Source organism: Anabrus simplex, chromosome 3 (genome assembly GCF_040414725.1).
Source record: "Anabrus simplex isolate iqAnaSimp1 chromosome 3, ASM4041472v1, whole genome shotgun sequence".
Taxonomy (NCBI): Eukaryota; Metazoa; Arthropoda; class Insecta; order Orthoptera; family Tettigoniidae; genus Anabrus; species Anabrus simplex.
In genome coordinates, this window is record NC_090267.1 from 280,991,873 (window position 1) to 281,016,798 (window position 24,926).

Sequence of the window (24,926 nt, forward strand, 5' to 3'; positions counted from 1 at the left end):
CTTCGGACAGGTACTTCAAAGAATGTGTTTGTTATAACCATATCATGCTGTTCACAAAATTCTAAAAGTCTCTGACCTCTTTTGTTCATGTTTCCTACTCCGAATTTACCAGCATATTTCAAGTTGCTATGTGAACCAACAGAGGCATTGAAATCGCCCATTATGACCTTTCTGTTCGTAATGCAGGATCTTTAAGTCTTGATCAGTTGTTGTGTATTTATGATTTTTCTCTCTACAATGTTCGCTTATGGCTGAGTAGCGATTATACTTTAGGGCATTAAGATGTTCGGAGTATCTTACATTGAAACTGCGGCCTTTTTGCCCAATATACGTTGAAAGACATGATTGGCATTTTAATTTGTATATTCCAGAGTTAGAAAAGAAAGGTCCCTTACTTAATATACTAGAGAATATATATATAGATATCGACCAATATAACAATCCCGTCTATAACTTAAATGAAATCAACGAAAAGAAAAATATTTTATTGGAAACCTTTGTCCCGCTCATCTGCGAACAGTTCATTAATAAAAAAGAGTTTCACTACCGACATTCTAGAACAAGACCCGCCCTTCCATCAACACCCTCCTTCCGCGAATCACAACGTCCCTCCCTCCCTGCCCCTCCCCCTCCATTACCCCTCCCAACCACATCCACACAGATACACAGTAAGCCACACACAGGCTTAGTTGTCAATGTGACTTGAGACCGACAAGGTCATCTCCATTCGAGACGACAACTTTTAGTTACAAGTAAGTCATATGAGTTTTCTTTTCGTACATCATTTTAACTTGTTCTTCATCCACTCATATATTCCTTTTTTCTCATTACAGATGTTATACACGTTTTATTCGTAGTATTGATGGTCTCACTACACTCCTCAGCATAGTGTTTTTATTTAACAGTCAGTAAGATCTATTAGACGAGAAGACTTTGTACCTCAATGTGTTTTTAACTCACTAATCATGATCACTGTCACTTCACATCATTACGATTTTTAATTTGTTTGTATATTATGTAATAATTGTTTTACTGCTGAAGATGGCCTTGAGATTAGGCTGAAACATGTATAGACTTTGCTTCATCTAACAGATGACTTGACTTGTATTGATAGGAGGATTTTATAAATATTTTCTTTTGTAAAGTGATAACCGTCAATACGGAATGAGATTCATAACTTGCAAATTTAGCCAAATCGATCTCCTTTCCCCAATTCGATTCAGTATATCTTCATTTGTGATTCGATCTATCCATCTCACCTTCAGCATTCTTCTGTAACACCACATTTCAAAAGCTTCTATTCTCTTTCTTTCTGAGCAAGTTATCGTCCATGTTTCACTTCCATACAATGCCATGCTCCACACGAAAGGAATAACAATACTAATAAGATAATTTTCAATTCAGATAAGATAGAGAATAAATGTATATTTAATAAATCAGGAATTTTAAAATTAACGTGCCAAACATGTAAACAACGATACATAGGACAGTCTGGAAGAAGTTTGGCTATAAGGTACAAAGAACATGTTAATGCAGTCAAACATAAAAGATATTCGGCAATGGGAGAACATATGGTTGAAAAGAATCATAAATTCACAGACATTTCTAATGAAGTGAAATTATTACATTCGGCCAAAAAGGGAAAATTAATGACTGTTTTAGAAAATTTAGAAATTTATCTTGCACAAAAAATAATTTTGAATCAAGTTTAAATGAGAGAAATGCAGAAGATAACCCACTGTATAGACTAGCATATGATCATTTAAGGAACAAAAAGAAAAAAAGAAGAAAAACTTGAAGATGTTAAATTTATATAGTATTTCCATTCAATGCAGCAAAATTTTATGTATTGATAATTTTTATAATATCTCATAAGTTTTCTTTATTCATTGATATGGTGTATTAGGATACAATACTTCTTTGAAATTGTAAAAACAAAAGATTGTGTGATGTTGTTTTATTCTTTGATCTGACCACTGATGAAGGGAATGGTTGAATTCCTGAAACATGTTTGGTTGAATAAATATATTTCTTTCATTAATAAGTGTATTGACAAGGTTGATTCAAATATAACTATTTTAAATATTTCTGTACTACATTCAAACTAATCAATACAGATCAAACAGTCATTTTAACCTATCATGGTTAAGTTTATCAACAGCAATACCTGTGATCGAGCTTAGGATATTCTGGTTCAAATAGATATTGCTGGTGAGGATCGGATCAAAATGTGGGTGCTATGTGTTGGAATCGTAGTGTCGCCACAGATATTGGATCTCCAGCTAAAACCTCCATTTAATTTAACGTATTTTAATTTAATAATCAAGGAGAGCTGTAATTGGGAGGTGGACGATTTCGCCGGTGGCGAGATCAAGATGTGATCATTTAATTCTTGTCGTGTTATTATGCTAAAATTCTGTAAAATCACCATTGCAAAAACGAAGGAACATTCATTTTCAAAGAAGTCATTGAAATATTTTTTTTGTGAATTTATGAAATAATATTAATGGGATTTTCAGGACTCATAAGAAAGACATTTAATTATATTTATTTAATCATTATGACTGTTGGTGGAAGGAAATATTTTGGTATTGGAGATCTCCTGTAATGTGCTTGTTGTAACTTGCAGTCTGTTATACAACCTTTTGTATCACCCTGTATTTCCCACGTGGAGACTTTGATAACGAAATCGCTGCATTTGCAATGGAAACTTATAGAATTTGTTGCTCATATATGGTAATTTGTTTTATTTGGTCGGAATAACGACCTTTTTCTTCGGCGAAAATTTTGGGTCCAATCGTAATAAGCTTCCCTGATTGGCTGTTTGAGTGTTTCTCAATTTCTGGCCTTTGGCTCCTCGGTAGGAGCAGGTCTCTGGTCCACGTCTTTGGTTTTCGTACGTCCTCGGGGTCAGACGCACTTCGAGTATGGTCCCGTCAGTGGCTCCAGCCACCTCAGGGTAAGCATGAAATTAACATGTACATTTCTTTGCTTCGGAGTTTACCTTACCCTAGTTTTAGCCGGTTTGTTTTGTAATGCCTTAGATCGTCAGCTAGGCATATCCTTTTCTAATGAGGCAATTCCCTTTTATTAACCTTTTTAATTGTGTAATATAAAATTTAATTTTCCATCCAGGGTTGCCTCCCGTAGTCCTGCGTCGATTTAGTGTATGCTGTTCCATCCAGGCATTTGCTTTGAATGCTTCCACACACTCAAGACATACCATTAAGAAAGTGAAAAACATGATTTTGTGTCATGTAAATACCATACATTCATTAATTTTGTAGTTCCTTCCTGTATATATTGTTAAACCAGTACTTAATACCAGGTTTTAATATATGAAGAATCCTGACAGAAATAAATACAAGTGGGGAGAAATCAGGACTTGAAAATAATTCGAGTGGAAAGGGTTAAATGTAAATGAATTGTAAATATCTGAATTCTTTGAATAATTTACGCATCCAAAGTTTTTGCCTGTATTTTTCGTCAAAAATGTGCGTTAAGTACATGTGAAAATGCGGTATTATGCATTTTGTTGCATGTGTCGATATGACATACATATTATCCGTATGTAAGTGTCATAAATGAGAATGATTAGGTACATTATCTTGTAACAATTTTTTATGTTATCTTAGTTTAAGATTTTAAATTTAATTGTCAGTTCACATTGTAACTGTAGATATGTATACCTTTTATCCTGACCTTTTTTCACCTAGACAATGGTGGAATATATGTGATGAAATCCAAGAATTTAAAAAATCTTCCTCTTTTTGGTTTCTGAATGTTGGCAGGTATGGGAGGAGATCTGAATTATTTTACATTTAATGTTTTTTTCTTCCATGTACCCAGCTACTTCTCTTTCTCTCATACCCAATCTATCATTTCTATATAATTTAAAGCCAAGAATGTTAACATCTGACTCTCTTTTGGACTCCTTGAAAAATTTCTCACAGTAATCACATCAATATTTGAGTTAACAAAATTATCATGAAATATATTGGAATGTGCCATCTCACATAATGACTGCATTTAAGTAAATTATTTTCAAATCAATTCAAAGGGATGATCTTTTGGTAGATCTTCAGTGACCTGTAATGAAGGGTACTAGATCGTAACACTAAAGTTATTGGTGATCTGCAAAATTAATTAGCTCATGAAAATGAAATTCTCAAGTTTAACTGTTCATTAAATTGTAAAATTGATGAAATTGAGCAGTACTAGAGGCTATATGGTATTTGAATGTTTGGTTTGTCTGGAAAAAACTGGTGAGGACACACATTGCTTGGAGCTCAGGTTAGCTGAAAAATTGAACATCCAGTTAAGTGTGGAAGAATTGACTGCCTACATGGAGTTAGAGCCCCGGGGGCTGGGAAGTCAAGGGCTATAGATAAGTTTGTCTCATACTCAAGAGAACAGTAGTTTTCAATGAAAAGAGTATCTTACCTCCATTGACATCACCTCTTGAAGCAGGCAATTTTCATCTTCAGTGTATCCTTGAAACTGTATGTCATTGTAACTACTATTAAGTTTTAAAATGAGTCATTCTGTATGTTGTGCTGTAAAATAATTATTTAGTGTGTAAACTTTTCATTTTTTCTCATTGTGTCTTTGCTTGCCATTAGGGGAAGTGCCTCAAGACCTTGAAAGGCCACAGTAATTATGTTTTCTGCTGTAACTTCAACCCCCAGTCAAATCTCATCGTTTCAGGCTCGGTAAGTTACCATAAATTTTATATATTATAATTGCCTCTAGTTTTCTTTAATTTGTTGAATTTTTATAATTACCAGACACCCCTAGGTACTGGTTTAACTTCATCAGTCATCAATGATCTGCATTTATGGCTGTTGCCCAGGTGACAGATTTCATATCAGTTGATTATCTAGTTTTTTCTTAAACATTATCAAAGTACTTGGAAATGTATCAAACATTTCCCTTGATAATTTATTCCAATGCCCTTACTCCTCGTCCTACAAATTAATATTTGCCCCAAACTGGAGCTGCATTGGTGTCAGTATGACTTATATCTACCCTTCACTATTGTCACAGCCTCTACCCTTCTAGGAAGACTTTCCACCAAGTTTTGGTCAATGTTTGTAGGTATTTTCTTCCATTCCTCTTATAACATGGCGAACAGTTATGTAGCCATTATGAGATGGTCTGGTCTAGCTGTCAGCTGGTGCTGTAATGCATCCCATAGATGCACAGTTAGGTTTAGCTCAGGATTTTGGACCAGGCATTGAATTTCATTCACTCCCATTTTGACAGATCACTTGGTTATGGCCTGTGCTTTATGAATAGGTACATTATTAAGTTGAAAATGAAAAGGGCCAGTTCTAAATTATTGCCACAAGCTGGATAGCATTGAGGCTTCAGCATTCATTGGTTCAAGGATCTAAAACCATTGAACCAAAACCAAACCACAAAAAATTGGTACATACCACAATGCCTTTTCCACCAAATTTCACATTAAGAACCATACAGGCCGGGCTGAGTGGCTCAGACGGTTGAGGCGACCTTCTTACCCCAACTTGGCAGGTTCAGTCCGGTGGTATTTGATGGTGCTCCTATACGTCAGCCTCATGTTGGTAGATTTACTGACACGTAAAAGAACTCCTGTGGGACTAAATTCCGGCACTTTGGCGTCTCCGACAATCGTAAAGGTAGTTAGTGGGACGTAAAGCCGATAACATTGATTCATTATTATTAAGAACCATACACATCCATCGGACTGCCGTAACGTGTATTGATATCTCTCTCTCCACATGGTGGTGTTTCATTATTGTAGAGTCCACAGGTGACATGTTTTTCACCACTGTAATTAGCGGCAAGCATTCAGTTTGGTAATTCTTGGTTTATGTGCCACATCTTGCCATAGAAATCCAATTGCACATGCAAGTGGTTTATAACAGAACTGCTAAGTTGTCTTCCTTCATCACTATCAGTTGCATCATGCATTAATTTTTCAACATCTACCAGTTGAAATGTAGAATTACACTTACAACAGAATAATTTATTACAATCCTCCTATTCAATACAGATTATTGTCTTATAAGATGAAGTTATTGTCCAAATGTTTTTCAGCTTTATTGAGTCATCTTCAGTGGTTAATATGAAATTGCATAAACATAATGTTAATATTGTGCTATGATTAAAGTGTCACTGATAAAAACCATTCTTCGTAATCTCTTATCTTAAAGAGTCCATCGTGATGTTATATTAGTTGACATAACAGATAAAATACATCAAAAATAATTGTTGTGAGGTTGGAAGTCCTCTTGTCTAAGTTCTAAAAATAACATTTTATTGCTTAGTCTACGCATAAAATGTCCGTCTTTTATATTTTGTATATGTAAGTTTGGTCAGCAAAGTTACGACTGTGTTCTTTACAACACTGAAGCCTGGATTGCTTTCTCTGTTTATCCAATGTGTCTGCACTTGACTCTGCTGCAGAAGGATGTTTTCTTGAGATACCTGCTCCCAGATAAAGCAGAGGAAAGAAAACAGAAGGGGCAGATGATAGTGCTGTGCATTTCCTTAAAAAATAACCTTCTGAAAGTGAAATTAAAATACATTATAACTTGCCAACCACTTGACATAGAGATTGATTCTTAGGCGGTCATGTTCGGAATAGTTTTCTTTCTGACTAAACTATTACCTATCGTCAAGCTTCATAACCTTTTCTAGGCATAAATAACAAATTAAATTGTTCTCTCACAGTGTGTCTGCTTGTTACTCTGGCTAGGCAACCCGAGAGGGCACGACAAGCTCGTGACTGATTGATTCATTATCTTGTAGCCAAGCTGGAAGTTCGTTTAAATTTTGTGTCTTGTATACTGACGCAAGTGTAATAAACTGATATAACTTGAAAACAATATTCTTTAACCCATGGGTAAATAATGCAAGTGCTGAGTTCGAATTGTCATTATTATTATTATTATTATTATTATTATTATTATTATTATTATTATTATTATTACTTGTGATGTATAGCTACGAAGTGTTTACATTCACTCATTAGTATTAGTATCGTTATTATTTACGATGACATTGTTTTTGAAGTTATGTCATGAAACATGTGCTGTATGTATATATATATTTATATGAGTTTAGTTAATGTAAGAACCTGTAATTAGTAGTATATAATTTATTATTACCTGTATATATGATGTATAATCCACACTACAGTATTGTGCAATACGTTGTAATTTCCAGAATAACACTAGGTAAGACGAGAACTACAGTATGGAGAAATTTCCTTCCAATTGTAACAATGTATTAAGCACTCTAGTATTTACTAGAAGATATGCTGTGACATATCCTTCTAGAAGACTGGCCAGGCGACATATATAAGGAAGCGGTCTTGATGGTGGAGGAGAGTTATTGGTTAGCTGGAGTTGTTTTTGAGAGCATGTGTTGCGTTTAAGCTGACATGCTAATGTAAGTAGTCAGCAGTCAACTGTTTCAAGGTTACAATCTCCATGTGCTTCGTGATAGGCAGTTTAAAGATGGTGGTTTGTTGATGTGTGTGTTTTGTTTTGTGACGGCAGTTGATTAGGTTATGTGTGATTAATCTGTAAGTAATTAATCGTAAATAAAAATCAGTGTACGCAAGTTGAGAGCATTTTATGTGCGTCTTTGTGGCTACATCATTGGCGACCAAGGACAGGATGCAAGAATTTACAAGTGAATAAGAGTGTAGTGCGAAATAGAACAAAATGCTAGTGATACTAGAAAAGATGTCCGTTCAGCAACTCAAAGATCAACTCACCAAGAGAAATCTTCCGATGAATGGCAAGAAGGAATCGTTGCAAACGTGGTTACAGGAAGATCTCGTCGGAAAAGGAGAAGATCCTGAGAAGTTTTTCATCAAGGTCGAAGAAATTTCAGACGAAACATCGGAAGATGAGGTAAATATTCCCAAAATATGTTCTAACTTAATGACAACGATGCAGGCACTCAGTGACAAAATCTCAGACTTTAATTCAATGACAATGATGTAGGTACTCAATGACAAAATCTCAAACATTGATTCACAAGTCAATTTCAACTTAATGGGTAAAATTTGAAAGTCAATGACAAAATCTCAGATGTTGATTCATGAGTTAATTCCACCTTAACAGGACAGAATGACAAATTTGCAGACTAAATTTTGAAAGTAAATGACCAAATTTCAGATGAAATGTCTCAAGCTAATACAGTTTTAACCGGTCAAATAGCACAAGTGTACACGCACATTTACAAAGTAGAACATTGCCTAGAATCAAAAACGTCAACCGTAGATGACAAAATGTCATCCCAAATTAGCGACGTCACCAATCGATTAACGCAGCAGATATCAGACATCAGATCAAAACTGGGACACGTTGAACAGATCGATAATTGGGTAAGCCAGCTGGAAGGGGATATCTTCAACCTTGAGGGGGAGGTGGAAATCCAGGTTTCCGGCATAAAGCAAGAGGTTGAGAGGAGAATTTCTACCGTCGAGGGAAATTTTGGGAGCCGTATTTCTGCTGTTGAAGGAAGATTAGAAAACCGGATTTCGACCTTCAAGGGAGATGTGCAGAATGTAAGAGAAAGCATCCTTCATGCAGAACAGAGATTAACTGAAGCAGGACGTATCGCCACACCTCTAACCCCCTCAAACCTAATCGGCAATACAGGACACCTAGACCCAAAGGTGATTATAGCGAGCGTTCCGGAATTCCATGGGCGACTGAAAGAGAACCCGACTAGCTTCATCAAGGGATTGGTCAGTCTCTTAGGAAGGACTAATCTACCAGAGAACATCTTCGGGCAACTTATCACACCGCGATTAAAGGGGCAAGCCGCTACTTGCTGGAATAACTTGAAGGGCTTAAATTTAAACTGGACGGACTTCAAGAGGGAATTTCTCACTAGATTTAATTTCGAAGAGGTGAAGAGGTCCATGGAAAGGAAACTACTGACTGAGGCACAATCCACTGGCATGAGAGCTAGCGCCTTTGTCCTACAGGAGTACCAGATCTTCAAGCGTCTGCACCTGGAAGGAATCGAGAACGAGATCTTACCATACATCACATAGCTAGTCCACGATAAGATTCAACCCCTAATGAAAGTATCACAACCAAGATCCTTTGATGATCTACATAGAATCATCGCCCAGTTGGAGGAGGAACACGAAAGCAAAGCTACGGAAGAGACCAGCGCAGTTAGGAAGTGCTACCAGTGTGGAAGAAAGGGACACCTGAAGAACAAGTGCCCAGCCTTGACGTCGGAAAACTAGGTACGGCCCATTCTGGTGTGAGGGGAGGCTGGGACCGGGAACAGGAATGCACCTCAAGACACGACAGACAAGCAACGCTGATAAAGTAGGAGAGGGATTGGTCAGATTGTGAGTAGAACAGGCCAACCCCGCCCAGCTATAATCTTAACCCGTAGAGAGCCAGACAACGATATATCGTTGTTTCGTATATACACGTAAAGTTCCAACCACGATATATCGTTGTTTGGATAGCGCGTAATTCTATACGAGTTTGTACAACTTGGGCCGTCAGATTGCAACATCTTATGTGTCGAGTCCATAGAGACTTGTCATTAGATTTTAACTATGCCGCTAGATGGTGCGCAAATTCATTCATTATCACACGTTGAATTTTTTAATTCCGTGTTTTTCTACGACGTATGCTCTCCATGCCGCGTGAGTAAAATGGCAACTAGCGGGTGAAGTTATTTTGTTAACAATGAAGAACTGGCTGTATGTCTTAATAATTTTTAGTGAAGAAGAGGATGATGAAGACTCGGATGAGGAATTCATTCCTCCAAGCAGTGAGGAATAGGAAAGTGAAAGTGTTATTTGGAGTGATAACAGCGAGTTTTCTGTAAACACTCAACCACTTGCTCATTGTCCGAGTGTAAACATTGAAAGTAGTAATGACCGTCTGAGTGACAGTACTGATGATGATGACGGCTCTAACAATATCCAACAGCAAGAATTTCCTGTTTTCCATGAAATTCAATTAGGTCAAGATGCAAAATACCAACCCTCGCCTGATTATTGTGATACTCCTAGCCCGAGACACGTCCCTTTGTCAGACGCTAACCTGTAGCGTATTTTTATTTTATTTTTCACGGCTCAATTATGGAACCTCATAACTACAGAGACAAACATATATGAGAAATCATGTCTTTTCGCCACAAGCCAGAGTATAGCAGTGGCGCCCGATTACATTGACTGAAATGAAGACTTTCATTTCTGTTTTGTTGGAAATGGGTATAACTAGAAGGCCGAGCATATTTTCTTATTGGGTCAAAAACTCCCCATATATTCCATGGTTTGGAAATATGTTCTCAAGAAACAGATTCCAATTGATCTTGAAATTCTTTCATCTTGTGAACAATGGTAATCTATCACCATCTGGTTATCCTGACTACAACCCATGTTCCAGGTTCAATCCCATTGTTGAACATGCCCATTGTATATTACGATACCATTGTACATAACTCTTAAAATACTGAAGAAAAACATATGAAACTTTACATGTTTATTCATCTGAAATAGGACATTTCAAAGAAGTCATCAATATTTATCGTCAAGTTGAATTTTCTGGGGTTTTTTTTGTTTTGTTTTTTTGTTTTTGTTTTTTCTCTGATTTTTAATTTTTCGTGTTTTAAAATTGTTTGGAAAATATTTTTTTTCAAAATACCCAAGAGCATTTTAGTGTTCTAATTTATTTCAGCAGTAAGAGTGGCTTCTCATTAACATTTAATACAAATTTCAAATCATAGTTATAATATTTGTGAACTATGTAGTCCAGAAGTGAGAACCTGCAAAATTCTCTAAATCTGTCTGGCACTCTTGGCATACTCTGAGCACCTGGGCCTGGCACTAAGAGGGTTAAGGGTAGGCAACGAGAATATTTCAGCCATACTCAACAGCCAAGCAAGCCATTAATTTGTCAATGGGACTGTTGCCAGATTACTACCGCCTATGACGCCTCACCATTTCGGAAGGGTAGTGGGAGCAGTGGACGGGGTAACCATACCATTCAGGGACAGACTTACCTAACCACTAAATGCATGGACCTGCCTATTATAATTGACGTTGCAGTGATTCAGAACCTAATTCCTGACTTCATATTAGGTCATGACTTTTTGGTAGAATACAAGGTGATCCTAGACTATGCAGCTCATGAAGTCTTTTTGGGAAAAGACAGCGTCCGAAGGTTGCCTGGCACGATGGAAATCTCTGGACTCGGAAGGATGCGGAGGTCGTCGTAGACGTGGGAGATATCCAGTTAACGCATGTTCAACCAAGAAATGAAGAGGAGCTGAGACGTGCCTTAAACGACTTTCCAGAAGTCATCACCAATAGAATAGGAAGGACTACCACGGTAACGCATACCATTGAATGCAGCCCTTCCTCACCCATCAAGCAGCATCCATATCCATTCAACCCGGATAAGCACAACTTTGTCATTCAGAAGATTCAAGAGATGGAAGGGCAAGGTCTCATCGAACCCTCTACATCCTGTTCAGCTTCACCTACCGTCCTACCAAAAAAAGAAGAATGGGGAGTATCGACTGTGTGTGGACTTCCGCAGGTTGAGCGAGAAGACCCGTTTGTGACGCCTACTCTATGCCTGACCTGGAAGATTCGCTGAAACAAGTAAGTGGGTCTAGGATTTTCAGCACACGGGATCTCAACTCCGGATACTGGTAGGTGAAGGTCAAGGAAAGTTCTAGACCACTGACTGCCTTCATGACACCAAGAGGATTGTACCAGTTTACAGTAATGCCTTTTGGATTGAAGAATGCTCCTGCCACATTCGTGCAACTGATGGATAAGGTACTGTCAGGATATTTCTGCCAAGTGTATCTCGACGACATTTTAATTCACAGCAGGTATTTTCAAGAACACCTTGTACATCTGAGGAAAGTGCTGAAATGACTGAAGATTCATGGACTGACTTGCCAACAGGAGAAGTGCCACTCACCCAGTCCCGCATAGAATATCATCTGAAGGCTTAGAAAAGCAACTGGAGAAGAATTGAGCAATTGAAGCCAAACACCCGCGGACCAAGCGACAAGTACGTCAGTTCCTTGGCTTGTGTGGATGGTATAGCAGCTTTGTGCCACACTTTGAAGAGAAGGCAACACCACTCACCGATCTACTCCAAAACAAACCCCCATTCCGATGGACCAGCAAGGAAGAGGCAGCATTTCAAGACACTAAGGCTGCGATATGCAACGCTCCCAGTCTTGCCCATCCCGACCCTCAATGGAAGAAATGCCTGCAGACGGACGTCAGCGACTCCGGCGTAGGAGCAATTTTATTCCAGGAGAGGAGTGACGGCGGAAGGGACATCATCGAGTATGGCAGCAGATGTCTATCTACCACCGAACAACGCGACTCCACTGCCGAGAATGAAGCCTTAGCCGTTTTTTGGGCCATGGGCAAATGCAGAGGCTACTTGGAGGGAAGTAAGTTCCAGCTCTACACTGATAACGCCCCTCTCAAATGGTTGAACTCTGTCTCTGGCTCAATCTAAATCGATGCGATAGGCTCTCTTAATCACTAAATTATCATAAGTGACACACTAGATTGGAGTGAGCACATAACAAGCATCTGTAGAAAAATTCACTCGTCACTTCATCCTCTAAAACTCGCCAATCACTTCTTCCACTAAGCTTGAAAATTAAACTTATCCAGACCCTCATATTTCCCATACTTGATTATTGTGATATTGTAATGATAGATGCCACCATGGAACAGACACTAAAATTACAGAGGGCAATGAACTCATGCATTAGGTTTTTATTTTCAATTAAATTTTCAACTCATATCTCCCCCTATTATGAACTTCTCTCCTGGTTAAAAATCGACAAACTACGACATCTTCACGTTGCTACTCTCATATTTCTTCTGCTGAATGAATCTAAACCCCAGTATTAATTTACTCTCCTCCTCTCTTGAACACAACACACGATCGACTACTACACTCTCAATTCCCGTGCATCGCTCATCTTCATTTAACCGCTCCTTTCAGGTGTCTGGTGCAAGGCTATGGAATTCCCTTCCAGTTAGTGTTAGGAATTGCACTTCCTTAGCTTCTTTCAAGCGGTCTTGCCGAGATTACCTATTAAATGTATAACCAGCTTGTATGAATGGCAGTATGAATGGAAGAATGAATGAGGGTAGGATTTATATTTACCGGGCGAGTTGGCCGTGCGCGTAGAGGCACGCGGCTGTGAGCTTGCATCCGGGAGATAGTAGGTTCGAATCCCACTATCGGCAGCCCTGAAGATGGTTTTCCGTGGTTTCCCATTTTCACACCAGGCAAATGCTGGGGCTGTACCTTAATTAAGGCCACGGCCGATTCCTTCCCACTCCTAGACCTTTCCTGTCCCATCGTCGCCGTAAGACCTATCTGTGTCGGTGCGACGTAAAACAACTAGCAAAAAAAAAAAAAGGATTTATATTTTGTTATATTATTTCATTATTCTGTTTTATAAAGTTTATTAGATATGTGGTTAAGTGTAAGAGAGGGCCGTGAGCCTTAACTTCGGCTCAAATGAAGGCATGAAATAAATAAATAAATAAATAATTTTATTTCGATGTGTATCACGTCCCAGGACCGACTAACATAGGAGTAAACTTTATCTAGGCCCCCGGCGATGGAACCTGAAGCTAGAAGCACCCTTGTCAAGAGGGAGTTCCCACGAAAAGACCAGAGTGAGCTTAAGGAACCTGTCCTTATGACCATCAAGAAGGAACTTGATCTGGGAGTAATCAAACAGTGGTAAGAACAAGACAAGCACTGTAGGACCATAACGCAGTGGATTAGGAGGCAGAACACCGATAGTCGACTCGTCTTGAGGGAATTCAAGATGTGCTACAAGAACTTCCGGGTTGACAGAGGACTCTTAATGTGCAGGTCACACCTCTCTGACAGCCCTGCAGTAGCGGTGATCCCCAGACAGCACACGACGGCCATCCTCCAGAAGTTCCACGACAGCACTAAAGCCGGACATCCAGGAGGCGAAGAGACATATCAGTCTACCCGACGGAGATTCTTCTGGGTCAACCTGCGGAAAGACATTCTGGACTATGTGACACGGTGCTATATCTGTGCCAACACCAAGACGTGCAACAGGAAGGGAGATTCCAGTCAACGAGGAAGACGGCCGCAATGCCCTTGGGAGGTCATAGCACTGGACTTGATGGGTCCTTACCCTAGAACACCTAGAATTCCTTGTAATCACCAACCTCTTCACAAGATGGATTGAGGCCTTTCCGATACCAGAAGCCACGACGGAACGCATCACCAGCCTTCTACAAGGTGAGGTATTCAGCAGCTATGGTTATTCACGGTGCATTCTGTCAAACAACGGGAGTCTGTTCACGTCAAGGAAGTGGCAACAAATGATGATAGAATGGAGCACTGGATCACCCCCATCTACAATCCAAGGGCCAATCCAACAGAACGACGGAACTAGGAGCTAAAAAGGATGCTACGGATCCATCTAATAAACAAAGGACATCGACTGTGGCACCGTCAGATAACATAGTCACTCTTTGCCCTGCGACGACACATCAACCCTGTCACTGGCTATTCCCCAGCAGAGCTGTTTCTTGGTCGACAACTATACGGCACCTGGGATTGGTAGATTCGGCGACCACACACTTCTGGTCAAGATGATGCAGTTGTTTCCCTAGCAGAATGGGAGCAGCAGCAGGGCATCAAGGAAAAGCAAGCTTTGGCCGAGAAGGGATCCCTTACCCAGGCCAAGGTCCAAGGTGTTGAAGAGACCCAGATCTTCCTACAAGGCCAACAAGTTCTGCAGCGTAACCACCCAGTCAGTAATAGGATTGGAGGGTTTCACGTAGGTCTCGCACCTAAGTAGGGTTGTTCCCTTTGAGGTGGATAAGCAGCTGGGTCATGGGGTCTACGTACTAAAGACCAACCCTCATGTCAAGGTCCATGCATCGGAGTTGCAGCTTGTCACCCAACCGCTGCGCATACAGAGTAAGCCTGGTACTGTCACGGGTCCACCTGGAGGAGAGGCTACTAATGTCACAGCACAATCTGGTCATCGTGAGGAGGATGCATAGACTATCATCGAGGAAGAGGCTGGCGGTGAGACAACCCTGACCCCTGACATGGCACGATCCGGTCAAGAGGAGGAGAGCACATCTAGTGACGTCGAGGAAGAGAGAAGATACAATTTACGTCGCAAGACAAAGTTATATATATTAAAGTGAAATTTTTAATTCCATATTTTCAATACAACATACTTTTTCAGTGCAGTTTTACAGTACAGTTAAAAATTTTTTTGGTACCAGTTTCGACCCTGTTCGGGGTCACCATAAACATAAATTGTACAATTCATTTGAAAGGTCCTAAAACAATACAATTTTAATAACATTGAGATTAAAATAGACATATATGACATGTTACAAGTAACTAATCCCATGTTTGTTCCATATTGAAGATAACAATAATTAAGATTCTATTAGAATAAAATTTATTGTAGCCACCTATTCAATACAATTCACCGCTTGTGGTGATTAAATTCTAAATGATTTGTGTAAACTACGTAGGTACTGTTTTGCCCTGTTTTTGGGCATCTACTGCCTATTGTCAATCTTAAGTTCAAGACCCAGTGTGACCGTTCATCATTTCATTAGGAATATGTTATGGCATTCTACCGTTCAAGTATGCCATTTTCCACGCTCTTATACGATAATTAGCGCCCAAGTTAGTACACGTTTATCCTCCCCGGTATACGAGTCACGTGCTGTTCACTCCATGGGTCAAACTCTAATTATGCTTACTTGCTACACCGAGACATATTTTAGCCTGCGGGCGAAAGCGCTCTCAGTTAGGTGCGAGAGGGATGAAACTAGCCACGCCGATATCTAGGTCACAAGCACAGCTCTCAACCCTGGAAAAAATGTATAATTTCTTTGCTCTTTTCCTGCGAAAACACCATAAGACTTCAACTGTTTCAGGAAAATTAAATGCAGAAATCAGGTAATACTTGACGGATTTCTAAGATTCGAAGCTCATCATGATCGGCAGAATTTACGCAGATTTATCACACCGAGAAGTGCTGTATGTAATGGAAATGTAACCAAGTACGCAGCAAACAAATACTCTAACAGGTGTTCGCCAGATGGTGAAGACGGATTGCGGGAACAAATTCGTAAACTTCCTAAGTTCAAGCCCCTCCCACCCGAAGCCGCCAAAGGACGCTATGGAGATTACGTCAAAACGCACGACGCTATGGTAATGAGAATAGATCCGTGAAAACTGGGGTGAACGAGCTTTAATTTGATATCACAATTAATGGTGGAATGTGCCGACCAGGGGAGTGAATTTTCAGAAGGGGGTGGAGTTTTCCCTCTCCATTAGGTCTGACACGATTTCGCTATTTAAGGTGACCGCTTCAGAATAGTCATGGTAATTCGATATTTCCAATTGCAGTGTGACGTTATGTATGTTGTGAGTGACTCTTCAACAAGTCTTTGTTTTAAATTGTGTGAAATTCAGTGGCTATTTGTTGGTGTCTGCAAGTTTCATAATAATAATAATATCAACATTGATATAATTGTACGTAAATATGTGGAGGAATTCGTACTTTCTGAGGACGTGACGGTGATTATACATGTGACGTGTGGAGCCATGGAATAAACTACATGGGAGCGATTATTGTGTAACTTAAACGCTGGTAGGCAGCACCTCAGTAGAACTCAGTATACGAGTTTAGTAAGGTCGGTAAAATCGTGGAGAAGCTTTGCGGGCTGTATGATACTGAATGGTGAAGTGAGAGACGAACAAGCGGCTCAATGGTAGTGAATTCAAAAAGGACAGTATCGGCTAATAAAACCCTAGTGCAGTAGTTAACTCTGTATCTCATAGAAACTAGTGTGAAATAGGCCGAGTTGAAACCATGCTTGTCATGACATTGCCAAGTAACCAATGAAGTGAAATTCAGCTCGTCTAGCATATAGGGCCTAATTGCTGATAGTGGATTCGAGAGACGAATGGGGGAGAGCGATGGGCTACAGGGACATGTTTATCAGATTGCATTGACTCGTAAGTGTGGTAGACATTCACATGAAAAATTAAAGTTAACAGTGCTCCCAAAGAGAATACAAATTAGCGCAGGCTTCCATAATATAGCCGATGGATGGCAGATACAACAAATTTTTCAATCATTGTTGAAAGTCAAAGAGAAGCGAGGATATGATGCTAGGAAATTTCGACGCGCAATATATTGTGCCGTAACTGCTGTGGCACTTCCCGCGACCGTGACGCGGAAAGGGTTAATAGTTACAACTTTTTCAGGGAAGGCTGAATTAAAATATATAATTATCATGTTAATCAAATAAGAAAATGAAAAGTTGACATCACTCATGGCATAAAGGCTAGTCCAGTCCATTCTTATTAATTTGTCTTGGAATTCATTAACCCCTTTAATTGATATACATGTCTGATGCATTTTAATTCTTTCGATGACTCAAAAACTCTTCTCTTACAGTTAACTTTAAATTCAACCCAAATACCACCATGGTCTGACAATACATCTTGTCGTAGAAATGAACATTTGTAAAATGATTTGTGTACATTGGTTACAACATTATCTAGGCATGCATTATTTCATGTGGGTTCACCATGTGTACAATATAAATCATGCGATCTTAACATATTAAGGAAGTTTTGAGTATTTTGTGATACCTCTTAAGATATTTATATTGCCAGCTATAGCAATCTTCTGATCATATTTACAAGTTAAATAAGAAATCAACTTCTCTAACTGTGATATAAATAATTTTACGTTGGTGTTAGGGGCGCGATACACAGATACTACAACAAAATCATATTCACACAATCTAATAGCTACTGATTCACATAGGTTATTAATGCAAAGGAAGAAATATCTATTACTTCAAATTTAAGTGATTTCTTAACATATATTGCAGCTCTACCCGGTGTTAGTGGGAAGTCTCTTGTAAAAATACTTCCTAATTCAAAATCATGAGGTATATATAGATTGGTAAGACTTCTTTACACCATCGTAAATGAAAATTGATTATTGGTAGAAAAATCGACGAGTAAACTCCTGTGACATTTCTTTTTGTGTGTGTGTGTGTGTGTGTGTGTGTGTGTGTGTGTGTGTGTGTGTGTGTGTGTGTGTGTGTGTGTGTGTGTGTGTGTGTGTGTGTGTGTGTGTGTGTGTGTGTGTGTGTGTGTGTGTGTGTGTGTGTGTGTGTGTGTGTGTGTGTGTGTGTGTGTGTGTGTGTGTGTGTGTGTGTGTGTGTGTGTGTGTGTGTGTGTGTGTGTGTGTGTGTGTGTGTGTGTGTGTGTGTGTGTGTGTGTGTGTGTGTGTGTGTGTGTGTGTGTGAGATAAAGTTAGGTTATATTAGGAAATTTAAGATTTGCTTACCCCAAGAGAAGCCATAGCTCCCATGGAGCGCACAGCTCCCGGACAACCCATCACTCTACATGATGCCAAAGACAGAAAACCAACCGCCCTGCGACACCCTTCCCGAAGGTAGTTTGTGCAAGATGGTGCAACCGGAAATGCTACAGCAAAATTAATGACCAATGACCACACAGGAGTTACCTTTCAATTTATTTCAGCCAATCGAATTTTAATATTTTTATTTGATGCTTGTCGCCTTGGAAGGATCAAGAAGTAAGTATAAATAACCACCTAATCGATACTTTATTAATGCCTCAGGCAAAATTGAATAAAATTAAAACTTACAGGACATGTTTCGACCACTTAGTGGTCCTCTTCAGCTGTATAAATAAAGAACTGAAAAGGAAAACATTGACAATAAGCACAAATAAAAGTTCTTTGGAGACTCCTTTGATAAAAATGGAAGGATCTCGAATGTTGTGCAAGTCCCGGAAAAGTCGACACATGCGTTACAGGGTGTACCACAAAGTTTGTCAATAAAATTTTCTACAATTTTAAATGATAAAGAATTTACGTGAAGAAGGCCAAATATATACTGTAAACTCTTGCAGCACATATCACAACTACACTTGACTTATCGCATGGGTAATGCTGTTTAGGGCCGAATTCATAGTCAGCCCTTATACATAAGTGGAACCCTGAAGTAATAAGGGATCACTTATAATAAGTATTCACTTATATGAGTTTACATTTCATAGACAGCACTTAAAGAGCACACTCATTGATACAGTATCACTGGAGATGTGGCAATGCTGTATATTATGCCCATGCTTCCTGGATCGTTAGTTCTGGCTAAAGAATAGTGGGATGATCTATTGTGTTTTGTTTATCGAAGGATATCGCGCGACCGCGTGCAAAATTTTTAGGTTAAAAGATCTTCTATATTGTATTTGGTTATCAGAATGGATAACAAAACAGAGAGCTGAGATGGCACCTGCAAGAACTTGTGTCGAAGTACGTGCACATAGGCCTAATATAAAACAAGTAGACCTACGCAGTTTCTGATCAGAATATGAATGACGTGGGAAAAACTTGTTGTGGGCAATGCAAACTACGAATATGCCCAGAGTCTAATTTTCTTTTGAATATAATATGTTTATAGTTATCCAGATACTCAAACCTATACAAATATCCATCCAAATGTAGAATATCTAGCCTTACAATGCTTTTAATGATTTGACAAATATATCTATAGCCATTACATTGTAATAGACCTAATTACTTCCCCAATAAAATGTAAATATTATGTTTTGATGTGCACAAATCAACCTTAAATGGTAGCAGTGCAACACGTTCATTGTTCTTATAACTCAACACAGTTCTTTACTATTCCATAGCCCTACAGTCTTTATAACTTATCACCTTGTAACACATTTCCAATTAATTAAGCGAAATACCGGTAATGATGATAATAACAATAATAATAATAACCTGAAATTAAGAGGTGGCATAAAATCTCAAAACGATATCTTCATTAATGGTGAGATAGTGAGTCCTCTAGAGGTTATGTTCACTCTCTCAGTCAAAGGAACAAGAATATTCATAACTCTCACGTTACTAAAACAAAACCCTCTTTATATTGTTGGTCACATTACATTTCGCAGGATTTTCCATCTCTACTGTGTGCACGGAAAGTATTCTGAGAATCAAATGCAACATTTTCAGCAAAATCATTATCCTCCATCTTGCTGCAACATAAGTGAGTCACTTAAGTGTGTGTGGGAGGTCCACTTATAGCAATAAGTGGGACACTTAAGTAGGTAGTATGAAATGAAACCTGGCTTATAAGGGGCACTTGTGTATAAGTGCTGTCTATGAATTCGGCCCTTAATGTCCATACGAGTTCAGTATACATTCTTGAAATGCATTCTGACATTCCCAAGCCGAAACCACTCAACGCTGCATATATTACAAATTCACTACCATATGTTAGGGACTTTTCCCATTCATTTTAATAATGATATAAACAAGCTCGATAGCTGCAGTCGCTTAAGTGCGGCCAGTATCCAGTATTCAGGAGATAGTGGGTTCGAGTCCCACTGTCAGCAGCCCTGAAAATGGTTTTCCATGGTTTCCCATTTTCGCACCAGGCAAATGCTGGGGCTGTACTTTAAATAAGGCCACGGCCGCTTCCTTCCCTCCTTCCCACTTCTAGCCCTATGCTGTCCATCGTTGCCATAAGACCTAACTGTGTCGGTGCGACGTAAAGCAACTTGCAAAAAAAAAAAAAAAAAGGATGATGTCATTTTGATATCCGCTGTATAGTGAAAGAACACATCAATTACATGAAGGCCGTGGCATCTCAAATGTTTTCTTTTCTTAAGTCTCGGATTTGTGAGTGTTGGATGAATACGTTCCTTATTACATCAACAAATTTTCTAGTCGTGAAAATCCTGCTGTCGCCTATCATTAATGGTTTCTATAATGTCACATTACCACACTACTGAATATATTTGTCTCTCCGGGTAAGAAACTTTTACTAATATTTACAGTGGAGACATTACAACACTGGTAAGCCTATAATGACAAAATGAATCATCATGCAATTACACAAAGCACAAACAATAAAATGCATAATATGGTGGAACATTATCCCTGTAAACAAGACAATAAATACACTCCAATGCTTCCAAAATCTGTGATCCCACAGAGATCTTCTGTGGTCGATCCAAGGACTTCAATACCAGTCCGGTATCAAACCACACCTTCTTGACTTTGATGTGCTACCTGAAATTCCCTAACTATGACTTTATTTTAATACACTAATTGGAGAGGTGCAACACCTGCTGGCTTATTAAACACAAAGCCTTACGATGGAAAAGACCAATTACTACACAAGCGAATATTTAAGTACTATGTTCTAAATGGGCGAGACTATCCCTGCAGGTCAGAAGCATCGCATGCTTGAGGACAAAGCCCTTAAGAAACAAACAAATGAGAGGTCTGGAGCTTCATCTCCCTTTCACCCCTCTACTCAGAAGCCATATCTCACTTCGCCTAGGGACCCACTCTGGCCAAGAAACAGCTGAGTGGATGTACACAATTCCATCCGGAATAAACGACTATTTGTTAATTAATTTATTGCATGTTTTATGGGTACACTACCCTCCATGGGCATCACTCACATATCATTCACTTTCTTACAATGCCTCAGCAATTACACTACTGCCTTTGATTATTATTATTATTATTATTATTATTATTATTATTATTATTATTATTATTCATTCATTCATTCATATCATTTTTGCCCTTATGGACAGTGTTTGAACTCGAATATCTCATGATGACACAATTTTCACTTCTTTCTCTTCTTCCTCTTCTCTTCCCAAAATCTCTTCATCCTTTGGCTGTGTTCCTGTTTCCTTTGTTCTGTCCACAATGTTCCTGTCTTCTTCTTCTTCTCATTTACTATAAATTTTATATTCCTAATTTTGTTTCTGAATTCTTTTCTGTCTCCTATCATTTGCCTGTTGATCTCCACCTGCCTTAAGTCTTCCTCTATTTCATGATACCAATTGGTTTTCTTGCTTGAACTGTTTACTACATCAAAGATTTTCTTTGTAAGTCTGTTGCTGTCCATTCTCTGTATGTGCCCATAAAAAGTTAGTCTGCATTTCCTGATCATGTCTGTGAGTTTGTCAGTGTGCTGGTACAGCTCTTCAGTAGGTCGTTTCATCCATATGCCATCTCTGTGTATTGGTCCAAATATTTTTCTGAGAATTTTACGTTCTATTTTTTCTGTCTCTATGATGCCTGATGCTCCAGTTGTGGTCGTTTCTGATGCATACAATGCTTCTGGTAATACGACTGTTTTGTAGTGTCTAAGTTTGGCCTGTCTTGATATGCTTTTCTTATTATAATGTGACCATGTGAGTGTGTATGCTTTCTGGAGTTTTTCCATTGGTTCTATGTTAGACGCCTTGTTTGATACTCCTATTTGTATGTATTCCCCTAAATATTGTCCCTCCCACTGCTTTATAATTTTGTCCAACACCATGTTGAACAAGATTGGTGAGAGCCCGTCTCCTTGTCGGACACCCGTGTGTATCTGGAAGGGTTCCGAAATTTCTCCCATGAACTTGATCTTGGAGGTGGTGTCTGTAAAGTGTCTGTTGTATAAGTGCTCTGGTTTTTCTGTCAATGCCATATTCTTCCAGTACGTCAAAGAGCGTCTGTCTGTCTATGGAGTCGTACGCTTTTTTAAAGTCCACAAAGGTAACTACAGTGTTTCTTGTTTGTCTGACTTTCAAAAGTGTTCTCAAGTTCCAGATCTGTTCGATGCATGATCTCCCTTTTCTGAAGCCTGCCTGGTATTCACCTATTTGTGGATCTGCTTGTGGTTCTAGCCTGTTTAATAACTCCTTAGAAAATTTTGTACGCAACTGGTACTAGCAAAATACCTCTGTAATTATTTGGATCTGACTTATGGATTAATGCACATTTCCATTCCTCTGGCACTTTCTCTGTGACCCAAATATCTGTGATAAACTTTATGGATTTTTTTGCTGATGTTTTCATCTTGGAGCTTCCAGATCTCAGCGATAATACCATCCTCTCCTGCTGCTCTGTTATTTTTCATTTGTTTTATGATTTCCTCTATCACTTCTATTGTGGGTGGATTAGAATCGGGGTTGGATGTAGTTTTTTGGAATGTTAGTTTTTCTGTGGGTTTCTTGCAATTAAGAAGTTTATCAAAGTAATGCGTGAGAATTTTACAGTTTTCTTTCGTGTTTGTTTCCAGGGATCCATCTGTTCTTCGGAAGCAGAGGCTAGGAGGTTGATAGCCTTTAATATTTTTTTGGAAAGTTCTGTAAAAATTTCTTGTGTTATTTCTCTTGAAATCTTCCTCAATTTCTTTTAGCCTGTTATTGTCGTATGCTCATTTTTCTCTTCTGATTTCCTTCGATGATTGTTTCTGAACTAAGTGAAATTCCTTCCATGTTTCTGATGTTCTGTTACTGCTGAACTTCTCCCATGCTTGTTTTCTTCTCTCAATGGCTTATCACAACTTACATTCCACCATCTATGTTTTCGTTTTATAGGAGGTTGTCCCCAGCACATTGCCTTCTGAACTGTCTTCGCAAGATCTGTCCAAGTGTCTGTTGAATGCCTATGAAATTCTTCAACGATTTTTTCCCTGTTTATCTTCAAGTAATCCGGATCAGGTTTGACTAGTTTGTTTTGCGCTGTCTTTTTCTGTCTTGGGATTGGCCTAATCTTAACTTGTAGCAAATAATGATCAGACTCAAAGAATCCTTTACGCGTTCTGACATTTAAAATTTCCCGTATATTTTTCTTGGAAATGGCCACATGATCAATTTGGAATTCTCCCCACACTGTGTTAGGTGCTTTCCATGTTGTAAGTTTTCATCTTGACTTTTGAAATTGTGTTTACATAATTTTGAGGTTCAAATTGTGACAATATTTTATGAGGTGTTTCCCATTTTTGTTTGTGCGAATGTGTGCCGAGTACGGGCCTGTTATTTGTCTGTATTTTCTCTCCTTACCTAATTGCGCATTGAAGTCGCCCATTAAAATTTTCACATGTCTTTCTGGTACGTTGTTGGTTACTTCTTCCATCTCTTCCCAGAAGTCTTCAATTTCTTGTGGGTTCTTTCTGTTATGGTCATTTGTAGGTGCATGTGCATTGATAATTGTGTATGCTTTATTACCTGATTTGAAGGAAAGAGTGGAGATACGTTCTGATATGGAATTGAAGTCTATGATGTTATCCACGACTGATTTGTGTACTGCAAATCCCGTACCAAACAATAATAGTATGCCTCTTCTGACAGCAGGTTTGCCTTTGTAAATCCTGTAATTTTCTGTGTCGAAATGGTTTTCATCTATAAATCGCGTCTCTTGAATGGCAAGAATTTTGATGTGAAATTTTTCTAGCATGTCTGTAAATTGTTTTAGTTTTCCAAGTTTGAAGAGAGTGTTTGCATTGAGAGTGCCAATATAGTGTTTGCAAAGAGATTTTGAGAAGCTCCGACTCTTCTCCTCATGATGTTCCTGGTCCCCCCAGAATCCGATGACCAGGAAAGTCCAGTTCGTTGACTGGGGCCTGGGGTAGCGGATTTCTTTCCTTTTGTTCCATCATGATTACTTCAAGTTGAAGTTGGTTTTGGTGATCTTTAATAAAGATCAGGGTAATTACAGACTTGATTGTTGAGATCAAGCCATATTTCACTGCTGCACCAACTAGGTGAACAGACGCAGACCACTAGTTGCTGGATACCAGAACAGACACTAGTGGATTTTTTGATGTGTGTTTTGTCCGCGAGAGCTATTTTATTTCGCTGAAGTCCGCCGGCAAGCCAGTGAGGACCCCCCTATCCGCCACCTGGGATGCGCCACGTCGGAGTATCACCTCTCCGCCTGCTACGACACCGTAGTAGGTTCGTGGATTATTATTATTATTATTATTATTATTATTATTATTATTATTATTA

The 24,926-nt window shown here is 38.9% G+C and overlaps 1 protein-coding gene across 2 annotated transcripts in view; it reads left to right on the plus strand.

Annotated features, from left to right (window-relative positions):
* The window catches only part of LOC136866259 (protein will die slowly), a 184,000-nt gene that overhangs the window by 81,682 nt on the left and 77,392 nt on the right, over window positions 1–24,926 (plus strand). For both annotated transcript variants that reach the window (XM_067143062.2, XM_067143063.2), the window contains exon 4: window positions 4,623–4,712. In XM_067143062.2, coding sequence (XP_066999163.1) covers window positions 4,623–4,712 — 90 coding nt within the window. The remainder of the gene's footprint in view (window positions 1–4,622; window positions 4,713–24,926) is intronic.